We start from the raw sequence: 24,513 nt of genomic DNA on the forward strand, positions 1-24,513 counted from the left end.
ATATAGACTTGTGTAAATAATAATGACATTGACGAGCAAATATAAAACTAGAAAATCAAATTGGACACTTTTTCATTTTAATTGAAAAGTCACATCTTTCTCCCTTTCTTTGAGAAAAGCATTTCTGACAGATTAAAGTGGCCCTTAGTAAAACACACTTCGCTACTGTGGCCTATTTATTGCCTTACCTCCTTACGCCATTTGCACACACTCTATATAGACTTTTTCTATTATGTTATTGACTCTATGTTTGTTTATTCCATCTGTAACTCTGTGTTGTTGTTTGTGTCGCACTGATTTGCTTTATCTTGGCCAGGTCGCAGTTATAAATGAGAACTTGTTCTCAACTGGCCTACCTGGTTAAATAAAGGTGAAATAAAAAATAAAATAAAAATAACAACAGAACACCCTCATATTAATGTGTATTTCTTTCACATTCCCAACATACCAAATGAAATAACCAAAAATCATATATATATATATGTAAAAATAAAAAAATTAAGTAGTTGATAAATAACCTACAGTAGATATATTAATATTAATGATTAACCAATAGAAAATACAATTGGAGCAATGGAGTTGATAAAACACTATATTATATGGCATATTTATTGCATGCTGCACTCATTTGGCTGTCAAATATAATGTCAGCTTTAATGTCTTCTTTAAAAATATATTACAAAAATAGATGTAATATTATAACTTGATAGGAAAGTTATGTAACCTGGTCTACATTAAAATGCTTCTATTGCAATGTTAGAATCTACATTTGCACTGCAATGAACAAGAGACCAAACAGGAAAAGCAGAGGAGCTGGATATGTGCCTCTGCTCTGGCCTAAAAGATAAGGAGAGAGAGAACAGAAAAACAAGGTTAAGATCTGCATGTCTTCTGTCATTACTGTTACTGTCTGTTCCCAAACACATTCCTATACATTATAAGTAAAATTATGTTTAGGGTACATTACAGATAACTAATTTCCCTCCTTGCAACCAATTTATTTGTACACGTTCTAATGGAATCACATTTTAAAATGGATTTAGCACTGGCGAAGCATGCTAACCATTAATGCAGCGTTTGACACCTTACCGGAAGTTGTATTGGTGATGGTGGTGGCAGTATTTATTATCATGGGGGTGGTGTTTGAATCCACCCTTCCTCCGGTCAGACCGATACCCAGCTTGTCAAGCTCAGACTGTAACTGCTTTGAGACCCAGTTCTGCACTACAGTGTTATTCTCAAAGGTTTTCAGGTCATTTAGGTTGGAGCCGAGGAGTCCAGACACTTCACTCACACTAAGAGCCTATTTAGAGGTAGAGAATTACAGAAAAAAATTATAGATGACAATGAATATGAGTCACTGCCATCACAGGTCATTGATGAATGGTATGGTTACGGGATGAGCACATACCTGGACGACAGCTGAATCCAAACCAATAAAAGTGTTGATGTCCATGCTAATATTGACCCTAGACAGACTCCGTATGTAGGTGATATTGGCACCTCCTAAAAAAAAGGGCAACAAACATGGTGAGAATGAGGACTGGGGTGGCACAAGTGTTCTCTAATGTCACAGCCCAAGTGAACTACATTTAAATCACATTTATTACAGGATATCCAAGAAACCATAGTTTTTCTGTATGTATGCAGAAAATGGAACCCTTACCCAGGTATGTCTGAATGAGCTGGTAGGATGTTAGTTGATCTGCAGTGGCGCGGGTTTGGACGAAGTTGATAGGAAAGGCGATCTCAGCTACTGCAAAGAAGGCCTTCTTATGCGCTGAGGAACAGCTAGTGATTTCCAGAGCATCTGCATCTCTGTTGTGTTCAGAAGGCACAAGAAAAACACGCAAACAAAAAAAGCAGATGAAAATGTTCCAACATGATTTAAGGAGCGTTTAGGCCTGGATACTCTGTTGAAGTCAACCACTGCAAGAGCACAACAAAGATAAATGTGAAGTGGAGTGACTTGCATGACTCGACCACAAGGTAACTCTCTCACACAGCAAGATCTGTAGATGATCTTACCGGAGACTGTCATTTCTGATGCCTTGCAACACACTGAGGTCCAGTGCGCACAGATTAGGCCCTCCAATTGAATTCAGTTCAGAGGCACCAAGCGAATTGCCAGCACTTAAGAACTTGGTGACAATAACTTTGGCCTGAAATGGAAAAAGGAAGATGAAATATACATTTAAATGCACACCTTTTAGAAGCAAAATGTTTATCATGTTTTTTTTTTAAACACCATTTTAAGACATTGTTGATGTAAAGTTAAATATCCCTACTTTGGCGGAGTCCCATTCTCCATTGCCATTGTCCATCAGTGCTGCTAGTGTGTCCACTGTAGTGATGTTCCACTTGTTAATCTGCTCCATGGAAGCCACGCGAGACACCGACCCAAGCACCTGAACCTGCTGGTCTGAGAGACCTTTGGGGTACGCCTAGTGGACAAGACCACACCATAAAGAGCTGTTACTGAATGACCACCTCTTGGCAACCTGTGAGTTTGAAATCTGTTGTGATTTCCTGTTTTGTGTCAGTAAAGTTTTATACCTGGTGTAGCTTCTCCAAAATGACCTTTTGCATGTCATCATCATCTACCTTCTCAGTCAGGCTGGCCAGATTGTCCATTACTACTTGGGTGCTCAGACAGTGGTTGAACGTGGTGGTGTCATACCCAAAGGGGAACGCGTCATTGCTTATGGTCACTTGAGTAATGTTGCCAAGGGAGTCTGGACATGCATTTACTAAATAGACAAGTATTGAAAAGAAATGTGATCATTCATGTCATAAAGGAGCCTCCACTATTAAAACCACAGAATTGACCAGGTATTATTTAAACCTACCAGTGCTTCGTTTGGATCTCAAAGACATGGTGCATTCTTTGAACAGCTTCTTCAGTTTCCTCTTCATTGTCTTGTTTGCACGTAGTCTTTTCATGAATTTCTTCAGGAACGTGCTTTTATTCCTCTGTTTCAGTCAAAAGAGAACACATTAAGAATAAGAAACGCATATAAGGTAAATGAGAGCTTTTCCAATTTTGATGGGTAACAATCTCAAATGATGTCACTCAAATGATGTCATTTAAAAGATAGGGGAGCTTCCTGCCATCCAGGGCCTATATACTAGGCGGTGTCAGACGAAGGCCCCAAAAATTGTCAAAGACTCCAGTCACCCAAGTTATAGACTGTTCTCTCTGCTACCGCACGGCAAGCGGTACCGGAGAGCCAAGTCTAGGTCCAAAAGGTTCCTTACAAGCTTCTACCCCCAAGCCATAAGTCTGCTGAACAATTAATCAAATGGCCACCTGGACTACACTGCTGCTACTCTCTGTTTATTATCTATGCATAGTCACTTTACCCCTACCTACAGTGGGGGGAAAAAGTATTTGATCCCCTGCTGATTTTGTACGTTTGCCCACTTACAAAGAAATGATCAGTCTATAATTTTAATAGTAGGTTTATTTGAACAGTGAGAGACAGAATAACAACAAAAAAATCCAGAAAAACGCATGTAAAAAATGTTATAAAATGATTTGCATTTTAATGAGGGAAATAAGTATTTGACCACTCTGCAAAACATGACTTAGTACTTGGTGGCAAAACCCTTGTTGGCAATCACAGAGGTCAGACGTTTCTTGTAGTTGGCCACCAGGTTTGCACACATCTTAGGAGGGATTTTGTCCCACTCCTCTTTGCAGATCTTCTCCAAGTCATTAAGGTTTCGAGGCTGACGTTTGGCAACTCGAACCTTCAGCTCCCTCCACAGATTTTCTATGGGATTAAGGTCTAGAGACTGGCTAGGCCACTCCAGGACCTTAATGTGCTCCTTCTTGAGCCACTCCTTTGTTGCCTTGGCCGTGTGTTTGGGGTCATTGTCATGCGACCCATTTTCAATGCCCTGGCTGAGGGAAGGAGGTTTTCACCCAAGATTTGACGGTACATGGCCCCGTCCATCGTCCCTTTGATGCGGTGAAGTTGTCCTGTCCCCTTAGCAGAAAAACACCCCCAAAGCATAACGTTTCCACCTCCATGTTTGACGGTGGAGATGGTGTTCTTGGGGTCATAGGCAACATTCCTCCCCCTCCAAACACGGCGAGTTGAGTTGATGTCAAAGAGCTCCATTTTGGTCTCATCTGACCACAACACTTTCACCAGTTGTCCTCTGAGTCATTCAGGTATTCATTGGCAAACTTCAGACGGGCCTGTATATGTATTCTTGAGCAGGGGGACCTTGCGGGCGCTGCAGGATTTCAGTCCTTCACGGCGTAGTGTGTTACCAATTGTTTTCTTGGTGACTATGGTCCCAGCTGCCTTGAGATCATTGACAAGATCCTCCCGTGTAGTTCTGGGCTGATTCCTCCCCGTTCTCATGATCATTGTAACTCCACGAGGTGAGATCTTGCATGGAGCCCCAGGCCGAGGGAGATTGACAGTTCTTTTGTGTTTCTTCCATTTGCGAATAATCGCACCAACTGTTGTCACCTTCTCACCAAGCTGCTTGGCGATGGTCTTGTAGCCCATTCCAGCCTTGTGTAGGTCTACAATCTTGTCCCTGACATCCTTGGTGAGCTCTTTGGTCTTGGCCATGGTCGAGAGTTTGGAATCTGATTGATTGCTTCTGTGGACAGGTGTCTTTTTTACAGGTAACAAGCTGCGGTTAGGATCACTCCCTTTAACAGTGTGCTCCTAATCTCAGCTCGTTTCCTGTATAAAAGACACCTGGGAGCCAGAAATCTTTTTGATTGAGAGGGGGTCATATACTTATTTCCCTCATTAAAATGCAAATCAATTTATAACATTTTTGACATGCGTTTTTCTGGATATTCTTGTTGTTATTCTGTCTCTCACTGTTCAAATAAACCTACCATTAAAATTATAGACTGATCCTTTCTTTGTCAGTGGGCAAACGTACAAAATCAGCAGGGGATCAAATACTTCCCCCCCCCCCACTGTACATGTCCAAATTACCTCGACTAATCTGTACCCCCGCACATTGACTCGGTACTGGTACCCCATGTATATTCATTATTGTTATTTTGTGTTACATCATTTTTTTAAAATTTCTTTGGTTATTTAGTAAACATTTTCTTAACTCTATTTTCTTAAAACTGCATTATTGGTTAAGGGCTTGTAAGTAAGCATTTCACGGTAAGGTACCTATTGTATTCTAGGGAGTTTTTCCTAGCCACCGTGCTTCTACACCTGTTGTATTCTAGGGAGTTTTTCCTAGCCACCGTGCTTCTACACCTGTTGTATTCTAGGGAGTTTTTCCTAGCCCCCGTGCTTCTACACCTGTTGTATTCTAGGGAGTTTTTCCTAGCCACCGTGCTTCTACACCTGCATTGCTTGCTGTTTGGGGTTTTAGGCTGGGTTTCAGGTACAGCACTTTGTGACATCAGCTGATGTAAGAAGGGCTTTATAAATAAATGTGATTGATTTTATATTCGGCGCTTGTGACACATACAATTTGATTTGATTTGAATACAACATATTGTCAAAGTGCTACGCAATTGTCATGTATAGTATACCGTGCTGATGTGTTTCCAGAAGTTCTCTGTTAAGTACAGTGGAAGAATGTCAAGCTGCTCTAGAGTTTTTTCAGTCCATGTGCTTGGGTTTCTGAACAGATAAGAATAAAGACAGACTGATTAAGAAAAATTCAATAGACAAAAATGCATTGATTTTTCCTTTTTTGTGTATCTACGCGAATACAAACCAGCACAGCTCCGATATCAGCAGTGTGACATACCCATATGTGGTGTTGCCACTGCAGATAACAGTCTCCATAGCTGTAATCTGCTGATCTGAGAAGTCATTGCAGTTCTTTAGTTTCTCCAGGATGTAAGAGTCAGAGCTCTGAATGTAGTTCTCATCCAGAGTACATGCCATGTTGCCCAGGACCTCAACATTATCTCGACTGAGCTGTGTCCCTTTGATGTTCTGGAATAAATCAAATGTCGTCATAATCACTGCTTTTAAACATTCAGTCAGAAACTTGTGTCTTTCGTCTTGAATACATAACTCACCAGGCACTTTTTGGCATTGTTCAGTAGATCAACCTTTCTTCCATCCAATGTGCTGGACAGGACAGAGAAGTCTGCTCTTCCTGTTTCAATGAAGTAGGATCTGCAGTTGGTCTGTTGTATGTTGGTGTAGCTGGAGAAAGATACAAACCGTTTACATTGTCTTTATGGTTCATTTATATGGCATTTTCATTTGGTTATGTCAGCGTAATAAACTAACAGTAAATAGTTAATCTAACATTAGTTACCGTCATTTACAATGTATTTTACAATGTCAGTGACATGACCAACTTACCTGTAATACAGCAACATATCTGATGGATAGTTGTCAAAATCTTGAGGACTTTCACCTTTGATGTTGTTCCACATGCAAGTTAGCTGTAAAAAAAAATGTTACATATGTCTGTAAAATAAGCTCCTTGAAAACAGAGAAACATATTCAATCACAACTTGTTACTAGGTTTCCAGAAAATAATGTCATTCTTGTGCTGAGAGAATACATGCTTGGATTCATGTAGCCATGAAAAATAAATAAAAACAGTTATAATTCATACAGGCACATTAACAATGTAATCTGGAGGTCTGGCTACCGGTTTTGATTGAGTAGGGCCCTTTAGTTTATGTAGAAAAAGTTGTATTTTTAATATTCACCTGTGTCTCCTTGAGAACCACCTTTCTTCGACCGGCCCTACGTCTGCAAGCTCTGATGAGACGTTGAATTTTTGTTTTGGTGAAAGTCTGGACACGAGAGCAAGTGAATCCTTGAAGCACATACTCAGAAAGGCTACAAAGAAATCAATGCAGTACATTCATTAGAGTTAATACATGAACTATAAATGTCATCATAACCACTTTTTGTTCAAGTACATAATAAAAATGTATCCCCATGTGAAAATGATACATGTATGATTTCTGCTCAACTATTGGTCAGGACCAACATTCTCTAAACACTGTTACACTTACTCATCAGGGTTATTCAATCCATTTACTACTGTATCAAAGAACAGCACAGCCTATAAATGAAACAGAGAGAAACAGAGGTGCAGAAACATTTATAGACGTATAATACACATGTTCACCACTGTATAATCGTGTAAATGTTGAAGGTCTACACAGCTTTTGAATACTACAAACCCCTCAATACCTGCTGAGGTTTCCATTTTTTCTTGTTGATGTTCAGAGCAGTGAGTGTTTGATTTCCAGTAGTTGGGAAATTCAGTAGATTCCTGGGAATTTCGGTTGCCATTTCATCTGGGACATTGACTATCAGCTCCGTTGGTTTCATGTCGACTGCGATGATCTGAATAAGTAATACAAAAACGTGTCAACATTTCAAAATGAATACTGTTATTATGATCGATTACCCTTGATTTTTTTCATGACACAATTAAATGAGGCGTGTAGAAATATTGGGAGGGAAATTCATAACGCCTACTTTCACATCAGTTAGTCTAGCTACTGTTAGCTAGCCAAGTACAAACCTTATTAACATAGATCTGTTGCACAATTGTTGGAGCAGTCAGCATGTTGGTAACAAATGTTGGGTTGGCGGATGTTGTTAGAACCTGCTGCGCGGGTATTGCGGTGAGTGTTTGGGTAGGAAGACCTCCCACTAAAGAGCCCAGGTTTATTAGACTGTCGCTATTGCTTATCTGAAGAAAGAGAACATTAAATGATGAAATATCCTCTACATTGGAAGTAGAGAGGATGGAATGGTTAAAAGCATGAATCATGGTTGTGAATGATGCTCACAACCAATAGGCCACCAGCAATAAACCTATTAAGAAGTGAATCACCTGGAAGTTTTGGGTGATGAGAATCTGTATGATGGACAAGGACTGTCCAAAGTTCCATCCAGAAACACTGCTCAGAGTACTCAGGGATTGTAAAATCACACTGGGTGGGGCTTTAGTGATCTGCCCAGTGGTCAGACTTGTGACCTGCGGGCCCAAGGCCGTGATTGATCCCGGACTGACAATTTGGATATTCGATGCCAGTGCGGAAGAAATCTGGAAGGAAATGACATCAGTGAAGATTAGGTAACAGTATCATTTAACCAATAAATGGATTGTGATCACATGGAAATAATGGCTCATACTGTAACATTTCATTTCCATGTGTTCAAAACACAGGTCTAAGGTTAAGATGTAAAAAAAAATGGAGATAGATCCTGATGGTGCTCACCTCAGAGTCCACGTTAGTACAGGATTGGTTCAGGTTGCCCAGGACAACCACACTCTCTGACTCATTGAGTTTAGAGTAAGCTGAGGCTGGGACAAAACATTGTAAGTGTGGTGGAAGCCTAAAGATATGGGAATAAAACAAAAATATGAAATAAAACACTTAGTAACACTATCTTGGATTAGAATGCCATGCCCAATTTCCCCATAGTGTCATTCAGTCAACGTAGATTGTTGTCTGTTATCATTCCCTTGACATAAATGCAATAAATAAAGTAAGTTAGTAACATAAAACCAATGATTTTAGTGGCTACTGTTCAAAACTCACATTAGTGCGAGGAAGTTGGAGTTCTGTAGGAAGATAAGCTCAGTAAAGCGTTTAGTCAGATTTTGAGGAGCTCCAGCGAAATTGAACAACTTAATGTTGACAGGGTTCACGGCAAATAGTTGTAGCTGTAAAAAACAAACAATAAGATAAACCTTCGGTTATATATTTTTGGTAATATATGATGCCCCTTCATCAAAACAGGCAGGTGCATGGGCTTACCGTTGACTCTGAGCCAAACGTGTCGAAGTCTTCAATGGTCACAAAGGTGATGAACACACCAATGTAGTTAAGGAACCAGGCGGTGGAGTTGAGATTTGGGTCAGTGGGACTATAACACTTGGGTGCTGCTGAACCTACAAGTCAGAAATCAATAAATATGTGTTTAATGTATTTGATGTGAGAAATCATTTATGCTGCCATTGTATACCGCTTTAATAAAAGGCATACATCCTTGGGGAATATCTGTCATGAAGCAGAATTTATGCATATTCTTTGGTAACAGACCTTATGTTGAAAAATATCCATTCATACAATGTGTAAAGTGCAATAATAAATATATGTATAATGTAAACTGGAGTAATCAGTAGTCAGTACTAAAACACTCACTTCCTGTGTTGAGGTAGGTCTTTATGGTGTTGTACGCATCATCTTGAGTTATGGCTGAGCCATTGAAAGTGAGATTGAATCCCAGTAGAGACACACTGTGAAAACCACAGCAGACAGTCATCAAATTTTTCTTCCTTTTATTCACGTTAAATGATGTAGATATTTCTGTGTAATAGCATCAGCAAATGTAAGGTATTTCCAGTGGGGTAGCTTACAGTCTCCTGAAGGGTAAGCAGGAGGCGTTGAGTGTGTCAGAGGACTGGAGCAGGTCTCTGTTGAGGAACTTCAAGTAGTTACTCAGTCTGTTGTCAAACCAGCGGTCAACCTCAGCCTTGTCATCAGTGGCCAGAGCCAAAGGCCAGACGCAGGGCAGGACTGGACGCTTCACATCATCCGGAAGATTCTCCTATAGACAGATAATGATCAAAGTCAAAGGACTGAGAGAACCCACCATTTAAGAGGTTTTTCTTTCAGTAAATCCTAAGAAAGGGATACTCAGTGAGTGCTTGAAAATGGTGACCACAATCAGCAGTGTGTGTCCTTACGGTTTCCAAGAACTCAGGAGTTTTTTTGTAGTTTCGGAAGATTGTGCAGAGCTTAGTCTTGTTGTCCACCACCTCTGGCTTCCTGAGGAAGGTGCCGAGCTCTGAGGGATGCATGGTGTTGAGCAGCTGGAAATACAGATAGCATATGATACACAGTGACTCTAGGCCAGAACACACTTTCCAAAAGTTGAAGTGTAGCTGAAACAAGTTCAATGTACTGTACCTCAGATTCCCGGTGTGGTGGAATAAGGGAGAGGAAGTTGGTCAACTTTGGGAATGTAAAGTTGAGGAAGGATTGTCTCAAGAACATTAAGAAGCTGTTGTTCCTATAGCAACGTAGTGGAGTTGATTCTGCAAACAATGAGATACTGTAAATTAACTCAAACCTCATTTGGTCCAGCACTAAGCCCAAAACTGCAGCCCTCAGACCATGGCAGGCAAACATGATGAGTTTTGCATGATATGATGACATAAAAAAAGTACATAATTTTCTTTTGAAAAATAGTGAAGTAAAAGTAAAGTACAGTTACCCCAAAAAAACGACATAAGTAGTACTTTCAAGTATTTTTACTTAAGTATTTTACACCACTGGAGATGATGACTAGGTGAATACCTCTGAGAGACATGATTATTTGATGCTGGACAGCAGCCTGTGTGCCATTGGACAGCGATGGTAGGATAGAGTTCAGCAACGCCACTCTGTAGATGACAGGAACCAGAAAGAGCACCCATTGATATGCATTGTCAAGCACAACTAAGAGCAGTAATGTACTGTACACGAAGGTCAGTTGCAAACATGCATCACATTATTGGGAATTATTAGTGTTTCTATAATACATTGTGCTGATCTTACGTTTTTTGGCTGATGTTGCAGTCTCTGTGTCTGACGATGTTGAAGAGGGGGGCCACATGCTCCTCTGTCAGGTTGGGTAAAAGTGGGCGGAGTCTCTGGCCCAACCACACCAGCACCTCAGGGTCTTTGATGGAGGGATCTGATAGGTTGGCATTGTCAAACACCTGCTGGAGGAGCACCTGACGCACATCCACCGGAAGGTGAAGACCCTGAAGACAGAAGCAAATGAAGGGATTGCACTAAGCAAAGGTATATAGGGAATAAGACAGTGGTATAAGAATTGACCATCACTCATCCATACCTCAACAGCTGGAGAAACGATGTCAAAGAACTCGCCCAGATCTCTGGGAAGCACATGAATCAGTATCATGTGGACATCTCCAGGGTTTCTGAGCTGACCAGGGGTGGAGGCCACCTCCCCCAGCTGCCTGGGGCTCAGCATAGGCAGGACATCCACCTACACAGTGAAATAAGAACATGGATTCAAACTGGTTACAAATGACTCTTGGATGAATCAGTAAGTTCAAAAGGTCAAGATCATGAACCAACCACTGAGAAGTTTCCATGCAGTCGTTTGAGTTCTTCTAGGGGTGCAAAACCAACAAACAGCCCAAAGTACTTTTTAAGCCAGTCAGTGCTGTTGTTTGAGTTGTTGACACAGTTGGGGTCTGAAACAATAAAAAATATTTTCAAAGGTTGGAGAAAAATAGCAGTCTTTCTATCCTAACTGATTACAATTCCTTTGTCTTCGCCATGCTTAGTAAAATTACATTTTCAGGTATCATTGACGTTACAGAATTATTTAAATGTACCTTCAGTGTCATTGCGCTTCAAGAAGGGCTCAATAAAATCAGTGTAGATCAAAAGCTGTCTTTGTCTGTCCATAGCTGAGTTAGCTGGGTCAGGGTTAGCTGGTTGACGACCTAGAGCTTCCACTCTGCGAAGGCAAAGACACCACATTGAAGTACTAGATCAAGAGAGGGCAAATAGTCAACCACACTGAAATAAAATGTATGTTTTCACATACAAAATCTGGTAGGTCCCACAAGTGAAGTTCTTGGTGCTAAGACAGGACAGGAACTCTCTGGAGGCTTGCAGGAGGAAGGGTTGGAGATTCGTCAGGAACCACTTGCGGGTGTGGTTTGGGCTTCTCAGGTCATGCTGACTAAACTGGTCAACTACTACCTCCCCAAATACATCTAGCACCAGAGAGATGGATGGGCCGCTTGGCTGGTGAGACTGAACACAAAGACAACCCAAAGACAACTCACAAGATGTTCTCTTGGATAAAGACTTTTACCCACAATCTTCTGACATTATATATATTTTTTAAAGAGTACAAATTCAAGAAACTCTTAAAGAATATGTTTCAAAAGAAGCTGTTCAAAAGTGTTATCATATCTTTGTACTCCCTGACAAAGGCCATGCAGCCGAAACACATCAGAGGTTTTAAACTTTGTTTCCATTGAACATGGATACAAATAAAGGCATTTTAATTAAGTATATGAAGAGTGCCATGGTCCTCCTTTCTTTTGGAGTTTTTTTTACCATGTTTGAAAACCTGTGAAGAGCCTCATCAAGAATTGCAGAATATTTGGTGAAGAACAACTTCCACATTTTTTGGGGATAGGTCATGTTGCCTGACAGTTTGCATTGCAGGATCTCAGAGAGTTGCTCTGGTTTTAGCTGGGTACGCTGAGAGGGCACAAAGAAACACATACATTAGGACATTCATTTTTGGAAATCAATTCAATCACCACCTCAAAAATGTAATCAATCAAATCAAGCATGTTGCATGTAGAATGTTGACACACAACGTAGACTAGTGTCAAACCTGAGGTAGGCAAGCATAATGTTGGATGGTAAAGTTGCAGAGCATATGGGTCATATTCGTGCAAGCAATGCAGTTTTCCAGATTAGTTCTGTGAGAAGGGAAACAAGACATGCATGAATAAACTGTGTCTTTAAATTTGTTACGGCTATTCTATAGGGTAAGCGGTAGCACTCACGTATTCACTCCAGCACAGATGTGGCTCTCTGCAATAGGAGATTAATATGAATTACTATCAACGTTCTGAGTTGTAAGTTAATAATCAAACAAAATCTGATATGGTGTTCAAAACACTGCCTCACCATTGACTTGGGGGGTCATAGAGCACTGGTGGAAAGAACAGGAATAATGTCAATCTCATAGAATTCAATTATGTATATTTAATTTGGACCATAGTACATTTATTGTTGAAGAATACAAATTATTTCATTGAAACATAATGATAATATAATGAGATCGTTGACATTTCTCACCCCAGACTTAAAGGGAACGACGTTGCAACCTGATGTAAGACAAAACCAACAATAGATGTCAGGACATGGAAAAATACTACATTGAGTCACAGCTCACAATCACATAATCATATCTAAATTCTGACTCACCCGGAGGAGCAGCATCCATTACGGAGTCCTGTGTGTCTCTGATGACTGGTCCCAAATCAGATGGGGCAGATGTAGCAGCCCAGTCCAGCCTGTTGAATCTTTGATGAGCAATAAAAACAGATGTAATTAACTCTGCTAACATGCAAACTTGGACATTGTGGGTGTTATTTTTGTCACAAACATTCCTGATACTTACATGCTTGTGAAAGACTCACACTCAAGGTTAGCCTGTGAGAAAAGAAAAATCAGAAGGAGTTTAGTAAAACTTAAATATGCCCAAACAAATATATCATTTAAAGTGTGCTTAAAGTAGCGACAGTACCCCTCTTATTAGCATCTGCAGGTCATGGAGGAAGTCTCTGAGTCTGGTGTCGTTGTGGAGGTGGTCAAAGACTCTGTTGATGATGTCATCTCTCTGTGGAGGTGGAGTGTGGGGCATCAGCACCAGTTCTGCTATCTGCTTTGGAGAGAGAGCTGGCAGGGCCTCCAGCTGATAGAGAGAGGAGACACACACGTCATTGTAATACTGATGAATATTGTGCTACAAAGACCTAATCACGTAGCATGTCCCTGATCCCTTAAAGACGTCCAGTTCTAGAAATATTCTGATTTGGCAGAATGTCATGTAAATGCTTACTGCAGAAAAGTTTCTGTGCAAATCAAAGAAGTGCTGTAGCGGTGCGAAAATTGAAAAACTCCCAAAATGTCTCTTAATTGAATCCAAACTCCCATTTGAAGGACATCTCATCATATCTGAAAGAGAAGTATGCAATGTATCGTATTAGCTGAGTTCAATGCATTATTTGAAAAAGACATACAAAATCAGTCCTAAATGAAACAAATCGCCATATCAAAATAAAAACCTGAATATCTGTGTTGTGAGAGGAATGGGTGAATGAAGCGTGTGTAGACCAGTTTCTGTCTCATCTCATCCATTGATGAGATGTGATCACTCAGCCCCATGACACTGTAAGTAATGAGAAAATCAGGATTTCAGAATACACACTTTTGGTATTATCAATAGGATATGTAACATTCCTATTGAAGAAAATTATGAAACATGTATGTCTATGAACTGAAAAATGTATTTGTAGTTGTCTTTGTGTTGTACATACAGGGCTTGGTAGGCTTGACAGCTGAAGTCTCTAGTGCTGAGGCAGGATAGGTACTCCTCTGACACTGAAGGTAGGAGGGGCCGCAGTCTGATCAGGAACCAGAAGCGGATGAAGTTCTCATCACCAAGGTTCTCAGCACTGAAGCCATCTGTCGATAGCTGGCCAAACAAGTCTGTGAGGTTGGGCCAACTCAAACTGCCATTCTAAAAGGGAAGGATTTCACAATGAGTCAAATGTCACACTAACATGACATTTGTCTTGACTTTAATTGAATCTCTGATGATTGAAAATAAAGTATTCTTACCATCATTGTTTGTGGTCCTGTCAGTGTCTTGGATAGCTCTGTGACCAATAGTTTCAGATTTTCTCCAGTGAGGCTCAGGTTAGAATGGGGCACACATCTCAGGACCACAGCCAGGTTTTCTGCTGCATGGGATACCTGTGACAGAAGAAGACATGTCATCATGAAGTCAATACAATTTAAAAGGATTTTGGAATTGGAAGTCCCCAGTGCAAGAACATTTTAAAGTTAAAGTTAGACTCAGCAAAATTATGTTGCTACGAGCAGTACTGCAGATGATGAGTGAGATGCAAGACTTCGCTCCCACACAGTCTCACACAGTGTCTTTGCATGTACATGGATTTGCTTCACGCTGTTAGAGCCCCATAGGTACGGGACCAAAACATGTGGGGAGTTGAGCTTTGCGCTTCAACACCCTTAGTTGTTGCGCAAATTGACCTACTACACTCTTAGAAAAAAGGGTTCCAAAAGGGTTATTTGACTCTCCCCATATGATAGCTCTTTTTGGTTCCAGGTAGAAGTATTTTGGGTTCTGTGGAAAGGGTTCCACAATGAACCCAAAAGGCTTCTACCTGGAACCAAAAGCTTTCTACCTGGAACCAAAAAGGGTTCTTCAAAGGGTTCTCCTATGGGGACAGCAGAATAACTCTATTAGGTTCTAGATAGCACCTTTTTTTGAAGAGTCTATGCTGTTTAATTTGTGCACCTACGTCATATCGCTGAGTCTACCTTTAAGATAATAAGCAACAATGAAAGAACAAAAACCCATAATCATAGCATTAGGAAAAATGATGCTTATCATCTAGGAGTGGCCTACTTGACGTCAGTGTATTCGGTTGAAATGTTTTTGTCGGAACAGTCTAGATTGTTGAAATACTTTGGCTATGCACCACAAAGCCTTCTCTAGATAGTGATCCCATATTGAATAAGAGATCATGAGGACTTAACCAAGGTGAACATAGTGGCAAATAAAACTCACCGAGCACATATCATCATTGTTGCCAATGTGACAGACATCCATGGGACCAACCATTGAATACATGGAAGAGTTAGAACCCATTGGAGGATTTAATGAGCTGAAAAATAATATAGAGGCATAACATTTAGTGCAAAATATTACAAATGATCATATTCAAATGATCGGAATCAACTAGACCAGTGGTTCCCAAATGTTTTATAGTCCCGTACCCCTTCAAACATTCATCATTGTAAGCCTGCCACACACAAACTATACAATACATTTATTAAACATAAGAATGAGTGTGAGTTTTTGTCACAACCCGGCTCATGGGCAGTGACAAAGAGCTCTTAACTCACTCAGGTGCTTCGCTATATCACATTTGACATTGTCCGTAAGCTTGAGTTCATTTGCACAATAAAAATCATACAATGATGGAAAGACGTGTGTTGTCCTTGTTAATGCAGACAGAAAAGAGCTCCAACTTCTTAATCATAGCTTCAATTCTGTCCCACACATTGAATATAGTTGCGGAGAGTCCCTGTAATCCCAGATTCAGATCATTCAGGCGAGAAAAAAACATCACCCAGATAGGCCAGTCGTGTGAAAAACGTGTCATCATGCAAGCGGTCAGACAAGTGAAAATGATGGTCAGTAAAGAAAACTTTAAGCTCGTCTCTCAATTAAAAAAAACGTGTCAATACTTTGCCCCTTGATAACCAGCGCACTTCTATATGTTGTAGAAGCGTTACATGGTCGCTGCCCATATCATTGCATAGTGCAGGAAATACACGAGAGTTCACGGGCCTTGCTTTAACAAAGTTAACCATTTTCACTGTAGTGTCCAAAACGTCTTTCAAGCTGTCAGGCGTTCCCTTGGCAGCAAGAGCCTCTCGGTGGATGCTGCAGTGTACCCAAGTAGCGTAGGGAGCAACTGCTTGCACGTGCGTTACCACTCCCCTATGTCTCCTTGTCATGGCTTTTGCGCCATCAGTACAGATACCAACACCAACATGAACATCAGCTACGTTTGGCTACATACGGACCTTTAATGGAATTCCCGCGAGAGTGTAACAGTTAATGTGATTGGATGTTAATTATTTGACTAGGCTATCTGTATTTAACATTGTGTTGTTATTTCGCTGAACACTAGATGGTTTCATTTTATTTTCGGCAGTGAAACGAGGAAAATAACTCACCCAAATGTATAGCCCCGTTTGAAAATATATATATTTTTAAAGGTGAATCACATTTTTATTTGGCGTACCCCTGACGGCATTGTGCGTACCCCTGGGGGTATGTGTACCCCAGTTTGGGAATACCTGAACTAGACAAAGTCTACAAAGTCCACAAGGCTAATAACGTAAAATATTTATTCAACTCACAAGACTTGGTTGAAGACAGCAGTAAGGTTGTGTGGGATCTGAGTCTGGTTGTTGAGCTGGAAGCGGTTCAGGGCAGGGAGGACCACATGCTGGAACCAGTCCTTAAGGCTGGTGATGTTGAAGTTGCTGAGAGAGGGAGTCTGGCTGGGGATGGTCTCATTTGTCAGTGTGAAGTTGGGGGAGATGTGTCCAGCCAGCTCTGCCAGGATCCAGTTCACTACTGCCTGGGCCAGAACATGCTGTCTCTCAGAGCTCACATTCCTCTGTGGGGAGACAGTACATAGTACATAGTTTCAGATTGGAAAAGGAAAAGGAAAGGAAATCATTTGTTCATACTTGTGAGATTGTAAAAGACAACACATACCGTTTGAATGCTGCCCACCAAAGTCGTGATGAAACTACCCAAGGGCCTCAGGAATGACAGGAAGTCATTTAGAGTCTGCAACCACAGATTTGTAATCATTAGTTGGCTCATACTGTACATGGAGTTGATGACAGCAAAAGAAATAGCCTTGTTTGACATTAACATTTAGCAGACGCTCTTATTCAGAACAATTAGGGTTAAGTGCCTTGCTCAAAGGCACATCGACAGATTGTTTAACTAGTCCCTCTTAACCGCTAGGCTACCTGCCACCCCAGAAAAGAGACCGATAAACACACGCACAGAGACTCACTAACACACACATTATTTTTTAGTTGTATTGTTTCTATATCCTTGTATTTGACATTTGTGTGACTGTCCTTGTCTATCAGTGTTTTGTTACTTGTCATGTTTTGTGTTTTTTTTGTGGACCCCAGGGAGGGTAGCTGATGCTTCTGCAAAAGCTAATGGGGATCCAAGTTAAAAAAAAAATCTAATAAAAAAACACATAACCCACTCTATCAAGTTCATGTGGTCCTGTGGCATTGCCAGCAGTCATGTTGGACATCATTGTTGCATTGTACATTGACTGATTCAGGTAAGCATTGTTTATTAGAGGCCCAAGCAGACTCTGGAAGACCAGGCTGATGGTGCCATTGTCCAGGTCTCCATTTCTGGGGTGAAGAACCAACTCAGCCTTCTGTTCCGGGCTCAGCAGTGCCAGGACTGATAGCTGTGGGAGAGAGAACATTGGTCTTGATTGGTCATGAACTTCCTGTACCGTCCTATAACATCATAATGACATCTTGTATCTTCCCGACATTACAGTCCCTGCTTTATTAAGAGCCCCCATAAAGTTAAACACTTACACCACTGAAATGAATATTCAGTGCAAAGAAGTCTTCATAGTCAACCAACGTAGAGAAGGATCCGAAGTTCCGCATCAGCCACTGCTCACTGCTGTTCCCATGGACGAGGCATCCTTTTTCAGAACACAAACAGAACTCAGTCACATCCTACAGATTACCACATTCATCAAAATGTCAGCAATTCCAATATATTCAGTGACAATATCCATTCATAATGAAATAAATAGCTTACCTGCTGTATCATTTCTCTCTAGAAACCTGCGCATGAAGGACGTGTAGACCATCCGTTGGCGTTGAGTGTCCATACTCAGGATATTCATATCCAATTCATTCACACTAAAAATGATCAAAACAACAACAAATCAACATCCTCCATAATGGTGGTTAGTATCGGAAACACACCAAAAGATCACTGGGAAAATGGGAAACTCACAGAGCCTGGTAGGTCTGGCAGGTGAGGTCGCTGGTGCTGAGACAGGCGAGGAGGCTTTCGGTGACGGAGGCCAGGCGCGGCCTGAGCTTGAGCTTGAACCACACTCTGGTGAAGTTGACGTCGTGGAACCTGGGCTTTGAGGCATTGAAGCTGAGCTCGTTGATCAGCTCCAGGATGAGTTGCAGATCCCTGCTCAAACTCTGTATGGGAAATAACAGTGATGTCAGCATAAAGCAGAAAGTCCACTTTATGCTTTCATTACACATTCAAGGTATTTTGTCAATTTCCCCCTGAAACTGTTGATCAAATGTGTCTCTCTTGTTGTACTATACCACGGAGTCTGAGTAGAATTGAAAGGCCACGTCCATAACTTCTTTGAGGCTGTTAATGTGCTCCTGGGTGTCGTTAATCCTCCTCAGCCCAGCACAGCTTAGGAAGCTGTCAAATGTAGCATTTGAAAACTAAAAAATATACAGATACAGAGATGCAAATATGAATCTCTTGTTTAGCAATTTTCAGTGAGGTATTTGGGGATTTATATTGAAGTGTAACATTTAGGGGGGAAACTCACGGGAGCACACAAACCCTCAGTCCTGTTACACATTCCACCGGTGGAGTTTCCATGGGTGCTAGTGATTACATAGATAGCAAGTTACATCAATCTCTTAGCCCCCTGTCTAATCAGTTACATGACCACAGTGGCAATGAAACAAGAATCATACCCAATTTTATTTAACTTACCTATTTCCCCCATCGCACAATGTAATACACTTCAGTAAAAAAAAAAGACATTGTGATATTAGCATAGCTTGAAACGTATTGACCTTATCACATGGATTGAATCAAAATGTCACAATCAAACTGGTTTTCGATGACTAAGTACACCACAATAAGCACATTCTTGACAACTGACCCCATCATTCATCAATTGAGAGGCTCTTAGCAAAACCTGTTTTATTTTTAGGAACAAGAGCTGGTGTATTTTTCCATTACCAACTGTTTAAGATCTTGAAAATCCTGTTATCGTGTCTAGAAAATAATGTATGTTACCTGGGCTGACCCAACGGTGAAGAAACCTAAAATGAACAGAACATTCAAATGAAAGCATGAAACAGTAGGCAACATGGCTCTGTTTTAAGTGTAACATTGAGTGCTAGCCTTTGATTCTGATGTTAAGTGTGTCAGAAAAAGTCTCGTATGCATGTTTTAGATCAATTAAGAACAAAGTTAACAATGGGAGAGAAGGACGTTTACCCACCTGATCCCAGGACAGCTAAGGTGAGGGCAAGACAATACCCATGATGCCTCATTTTGGCACCACAAGTCATTGGTTCATCCAAGAACTACCTTTATGTAAAAAGACAGTCATGATAATGTCACAACAGATTCACACCTAATTCACCGTGTTTCTTCCCATACTATACAACAACCAATGATAGAGGCGCAGAGAGATTCAAAAAGCCGTAATAAAATGGACACCTTACAGAGATTATATTAATGTTAAATTGTTGTACTGATGCCGAATATTGACATAGATCTTACATGAGAATCTCTTGATTTGTGCAAGTCATTGAAAAGATGCTTTGCTAGCTATTTCTATTCTCATTGTCTTTTTGTCCTTTTTCACCCACTTAGCGATAGTTTGGTTACCTGTTGTGATAACAGTACAATGCCACCAGTGCAGCCTCTAAAACAGTAATCTGTTTTCAAGGGCATCTTGTGTGTGTTCAAAAACAAATAAGTAACCAAAACTTTGTCTAAAAGTTATTTAATAATTCCAAGATAATTTCCTGAGACCGAAAATGATTTGAAGTATTCCTATATAAAGATGACAGTAATAAGAGTTCACTGTAACGACAGGGTAACTCCATCTCCATCTCCAGGCATGTATTCTCATTAATCATATCCAGGGGAAAAGCCTTTGACTATCAGTTACAGATAATATGAAACACTATTATAGGTATGGAAAATCTGTCAAAATAAATTACATACAATCATTTGGCAATACTAATCTCTTTCAAGAATAAATCCTTATGTTCATCCGTCTATTCATCATTTGCAAAGTGAAAACTGAATCCTTTAAGTTTTTAATAAACATTTTATCTTATTCACAATAGTAAAAGGACAATGAAGGGCTCACCTGACCTTACTGGCTGACGATGTGAGGTACCACTGAGCGGGAATGGATAAGTGGTGACATATGAGACACCCACAGGGAACATTTCTCAAAAAGGGTGGGGAAGGGTGTGAACAACAAGCAACATAAAACACAGATTAAGATGAGATTTCACTTGGATTTAAGGACAACCAAAGTTGACAAACAAGCTATACCAATATAAAGTTATATAAATCTGGATAAATAAACTGACAAAAGGATTCAAAAAGTAATTATTCCAGTACATGTTTTTGCATACATGTACACTGAGTGTACAAAACATTAGGAACACCTGCTTTTTCCATGACATAGACTGACCAGGTGAATCCAGGTGAAAGCTATGATCCCTTATTGATGTCACTTGTTAAATCCACTTCAATCAGTGTAGATGAAGGGGAAGAGACATGTTAAGGAAGTATTTTTAAGTCTTGGGACAATTGAGACATGGATTGTGTATGTGTGCCATTCAGAGGGTGAATGGGCAAGACAAAATATTTAAGTGTCATTGAATGGGGTATGGTAGTAGGTGCCAGGCACCGGTTTGAGTGTGTCAAGAACTGCAACACTGCTGGGTTTTTCATGCTCAACAGTTTCCGGTGTGTATCAAGAATGGTCCACCACCCAAAGGACATCAAGCTAACTTGACACAACTGTAGGAAGCATTGGAGTCAAAATGGGCCAGCATCCCTGTGGAATGCTTTCAACACTTTGTAGAGTCCATGCCCCGACAAATTGAGGCTGTTCTGAGTGCAAAAGGGGGTGCAACTTAATATTAGGAAGATGTTCCTAATGTTTTGTACACTCAGTGAATACAGTATAATACAATAAAATGATAATGAATTTGTAATATGTAAATAAAATGTAAATATTGATCCAACAACACAGCATCTCTTTTCTCTCTAGGCTAGGGTATATTTATACGAAACAAACACAAGGCCAAAAATAAAGACATGTGCACTCTATAAAGCCTAGTTTTTATTTAATTGTATGACTGGCCCTTTATGACACTGCCGAAGGCACTCTGTGCCAAAACAGTGGTTCAGTTATGTAATAGACAGAACATCTAGGAATATTATAGATTGTGTTACTTTCTTAACATTTTTCTAAGTTGATGATCTGTTAATGTGTACCTCATTGTCACGTTCTGACCAGTATGAGGGTTATTTTGTTAGTGTAGGCTGGTCAGGACGTGGCAGAGGGTATTTGGTTTATGTGGTTCGGGGTGTGTGTATTATGTAGAGGGTAGTGGATTTATGTATTCCGGGGTTTTTTGGTCACTGCTCTGTTAGTCTGTGTTCTTTCTAGTTAGTCTGTTTTCTAGGTTTAGTTAATTGGGGTGTGGACTCTCAATTGAAGGCAGGTGTTGTCTAGTTGCCTTTGATTGAGAGTCCTATATATTAGGGTGTGTTTGTAATTTGTGGGAGGTTGTCACTTGAATTTCTGTCTTGTGCCTTCAAGTCTGTCTTCGTCATCCATCGTTTTGTTTTGTTTGTAGTAGTGTTTTCATTAAAGTTAATTATGAGCACTCAACCCGCTGCGCCTTGGTCCATTCCTGACGACCGTCGTTACACTCATTAACATTTGTTGAGTGTTCGTCTTCAGCTTCTACATAATAAATACAGAGCCAACATCACTTTGAATTGACACTGCTTTACTGCTCATTATTGACATGTCATTTTCCCGCTAATCTTCTTTGCCTTCTTTTGCCGAAGGTGGTTTAGTGGGTTAACTTGGGCGGTTTCAAGGGGAATTCTGTGACAAATATTGTCACAGGCGTCATAATGAGTAGACCAAGGTGCAACGTGGAATATGTTCATCTTGTAGTTTTAATGAAAGAAGAATGAACACTTACAAATTAAACCAAAAAATGACAGCAGACAGTTCCATCAGGTACTTTACAACTAAACGGAAAATAACTACCCACAAAACACAAAGGAAAAACAGGCTGCCTAAGTATGGCTTCTAATCAGAGACAACGATAGACACCTGCCTCTGATTGAAAACCATACCCGGCCAAAACATAGAAAACAAAACATAGAATGCCCACCCACCTATCACACCCTGGCCTAGCTAAACAGAGAAAACACAGCTCTCCTAGGTCAGAGCGTGACAAATATACTGGGAACTTATAAGTAAATAGAAAACTATGTCAATCCAAGGTAATGTGTAGGTAATGTGTACAGTACACTAAGTTCCAGTAGGTACTTGAAATGAAAACAATGTGATTGTGAATGACAATTATAGGAATAAACTTGAACAAACTGGATCAAGAAACACAATCAAACAATGCATTATCCTTGGTGAGAGAAAACAATGCATTGCAAGACCCTATTTGTAAGAGGGTTGTTAAGTAAGTGATTACAGATTATCAAGTTCTTGTACTTTATAAAACTATGAACAACACCATGCAGGTTGTGAACGTCACACAAGAATGTGACACTAAAACTCAAGTTACAGTACCAGAGAACATGATTTAGGACCATGGAGCTTGAATAGGACATATGCACTAAGACCCTTATTGGGATGAAAGATTACACTATTTTACAGTAATATGTTTATCGCAAAACGATTTAGACTAGATAGTCATTAATGTCACCACTTTGGTTACACAATATCGTGCCTCAAACATCTTCCAATGTTCTAACTGTTGGAATTTCAAGTTATGCGCAATACATCAGTCTAGGGACCTAGACATTAGTAAAAGTGTATTCTGTCAAGGTGGCAGTTCAAAAAGCTACAAGGATATTCATTAAAAAGGTTGACACAGATTTAAATGGTTGACAACATTCACAAAATACAATAGGCTACTGCTGTATGTTTGTTGGTTCAGAAGGATTACGTCCTTAGACAAAAGTGGGTTAGGTTAGGTAAGGTGTCTCTGATGAAGCTATCAGAAAATGTGCATCTAGGAGGAGAGGTCATGCTACTTGGTGTAGGTCTAGGACATTGTGATAATCTCATAACAATCTTCATGAGAAATGCAAGACTGTCTCACTGATAGTCAAGGTTATGCGTAAAACATTTTTTTGTTGTTATGCATTACAGTCTCCTTAGAAATGATTATTAAACACAAAAAAAACATTTACTTATTGTAATGAGACTGGTGAATGTGATGATTAAGTAAAAATCTGAATGAACCACTACCATGCAAGTTTGTTTAAAAAAACAACACATTTTCAATCATTTCTAGGTTGAGTAGTTCATTGGGAAAAGTATTTAATTTAAATGCATTAAAAGCCCAGGCTGTAAGCCACTGAACATGTGACAACTGTATAAGAAGGGTGGATACTTTCTATGACACTGTAACTATCATTGAGTATGTGCAGTCTCCTTAACAAAATGTGCAATGGTAAAACACCTCATGCTGAAACATACTTACATACAAAATAGACATTGGGCTGGCTGGTTTCCATTTATCATGTGAAAAGTATGTGGTCTGAGAAGAGTGTTGTAAAATAAACACTTGAGCATTCAATTTGGTATATAATAGTGCCTTTCAAACTAGTCAAGCCAGATGTAGCTACAGTAGTCGATCATATCATCAAATCAAATCTTCATTATTTTTGGTTAAGAAAAGGAAACAAGGGTGTGTCCTGTCAGGTAACGAGATGGAAAGAATGTTTCATGAGGTCACTTCCTGACCCGACCGTGTCCTTAAACAACATTCTTCTTTAGGGTGGAAACCAGTGACAAACAAAAACACCTGTTATAAAAGACGTTGCATCTAATGTTAAACTTTTAAATATTTTATGTCTAGACATTACACATTAAAGGCCACTGCTCTACTGTCTCATATTAACTTGAACAAGCGTATCTTTGTGGTGAAAGTCTTACAATAAACTTTTTGAAATACTGATTAGATCACCTTTCAGTGTGCATGATCTCTATAGGACATGGCATAAGAAATGTCCCTAGCCTATGGCATCCCACTTAGACCATTTTTAAACTAAGAATTACAAAACA

At 40.1% G+C, this 24,513-nt stretch overlaps 1 protein-coding gene across 5 annotated transcripts; it reads right to left on the reverse strand.

Annotated features, from left to right (window-relative positions):
• Positions 1–55: 55 nt before the first annotated feature.
• On the reverse strand, positions 56–24,049 carry mslna (mesothelin a). 5 transcript variants are annotated; one of them, XM_029760703.1, is made up of 56 exons: positions 23,930–24,049; positions 20,541–20,567; positions 19,654–19,738; positions 19,446–19,471; positions 19,137–19,165; positions 18,967–19,024; positions 18,728–18,856; positions 18,396–18,595; positions 18,195–18,298; positions 17,963–18,075; positions 17,611–17,826; positions 17,097–17,171; positions 16,733–16,995; positions 15,369–15,465; positions 14,393–14,527; positions 14,089–14,291; positions 13,837–13,940; positions 13,611–13,726; positions 13,296–13,463; positions 13,170–13,201; positions 12,974–13,071; positions 12,845–12,873; positions 12,674–12,698; positions 12,550–12,577; positions 12,375–12,462; positions 12,089–12,235; positions 11,568–11,779; positions 11,353–11,477; positions 11,090–11,208; positions 10,842–10,997; positions 10,541–10,749; positions 10,301–10,386; positions 9,911–10,038; positions 9,688–9,813; positions 9,358–9,548; positions 9,143–9,237; positions 8,756–8,889; positions 8,537–8,661; positions 8,213–8,330; positions 7,825–8,037; positions 7,510–7,680; positions 7,173–7,328; positions 6,992–7,041; positions 6,680–6,812; positions 6,324–6,406; positions 6,032–6,161; positions 5,755–5,945; positions 5,534–5,624; positions 2,850–2,973; positions 2,557–2,750; positions 2,289–2,444; positions 2,029–2,162; positions 1,667–1,818; positions 1,412–1,506; positions 1,090–1,303; positions 56–837 (listed from the first exon to the last, which is right to left on the reverse strand). In XM_029760703.1, exons 1-56 carry the CDS (start codon positions 23,942–23,944, stop codon positions 764–766), a joined length of 6,795 nt encoding a protein of 2,264 aa, XP_029616563.1. In that variant the 5' UTR covers positions 23,945–24,049; the 3' UTR covers positions 56–763. The 5 variants fall into 5 exon arrangements, with proteins under 5 accessions (XP_029616563.1, XP_029616572.1, XP_029616589.1 ...); XM_029760712.1 differs by having other exon boundaries at positions 19,654–19,742; positions 20,536–20,567; positions 23,930–23,946; XM_029760729.1 differs by lacking the exon at positions 18,967–19,024 and having other exon boundaries at positions 18,728–18,833.
• Between the last annotated feature and the right edge of the window lie 464 nt (positions 24,050–24,513).

The sequence above is a fragment of the Salmo trutta genome, chromosome 1, assembly GCF_901001165.1.
Source record: "Salmo trutta chromosome 1, fSalTru1.1, whole genome shotgun sequence".
Classification (NCBI taxonomy): domain Eukaryota; kingdom Metazoa; phylum Chordata; class Actinopteri; order Salmoniformes; family Salmonidae; genus Salmo; species Salmo trutta.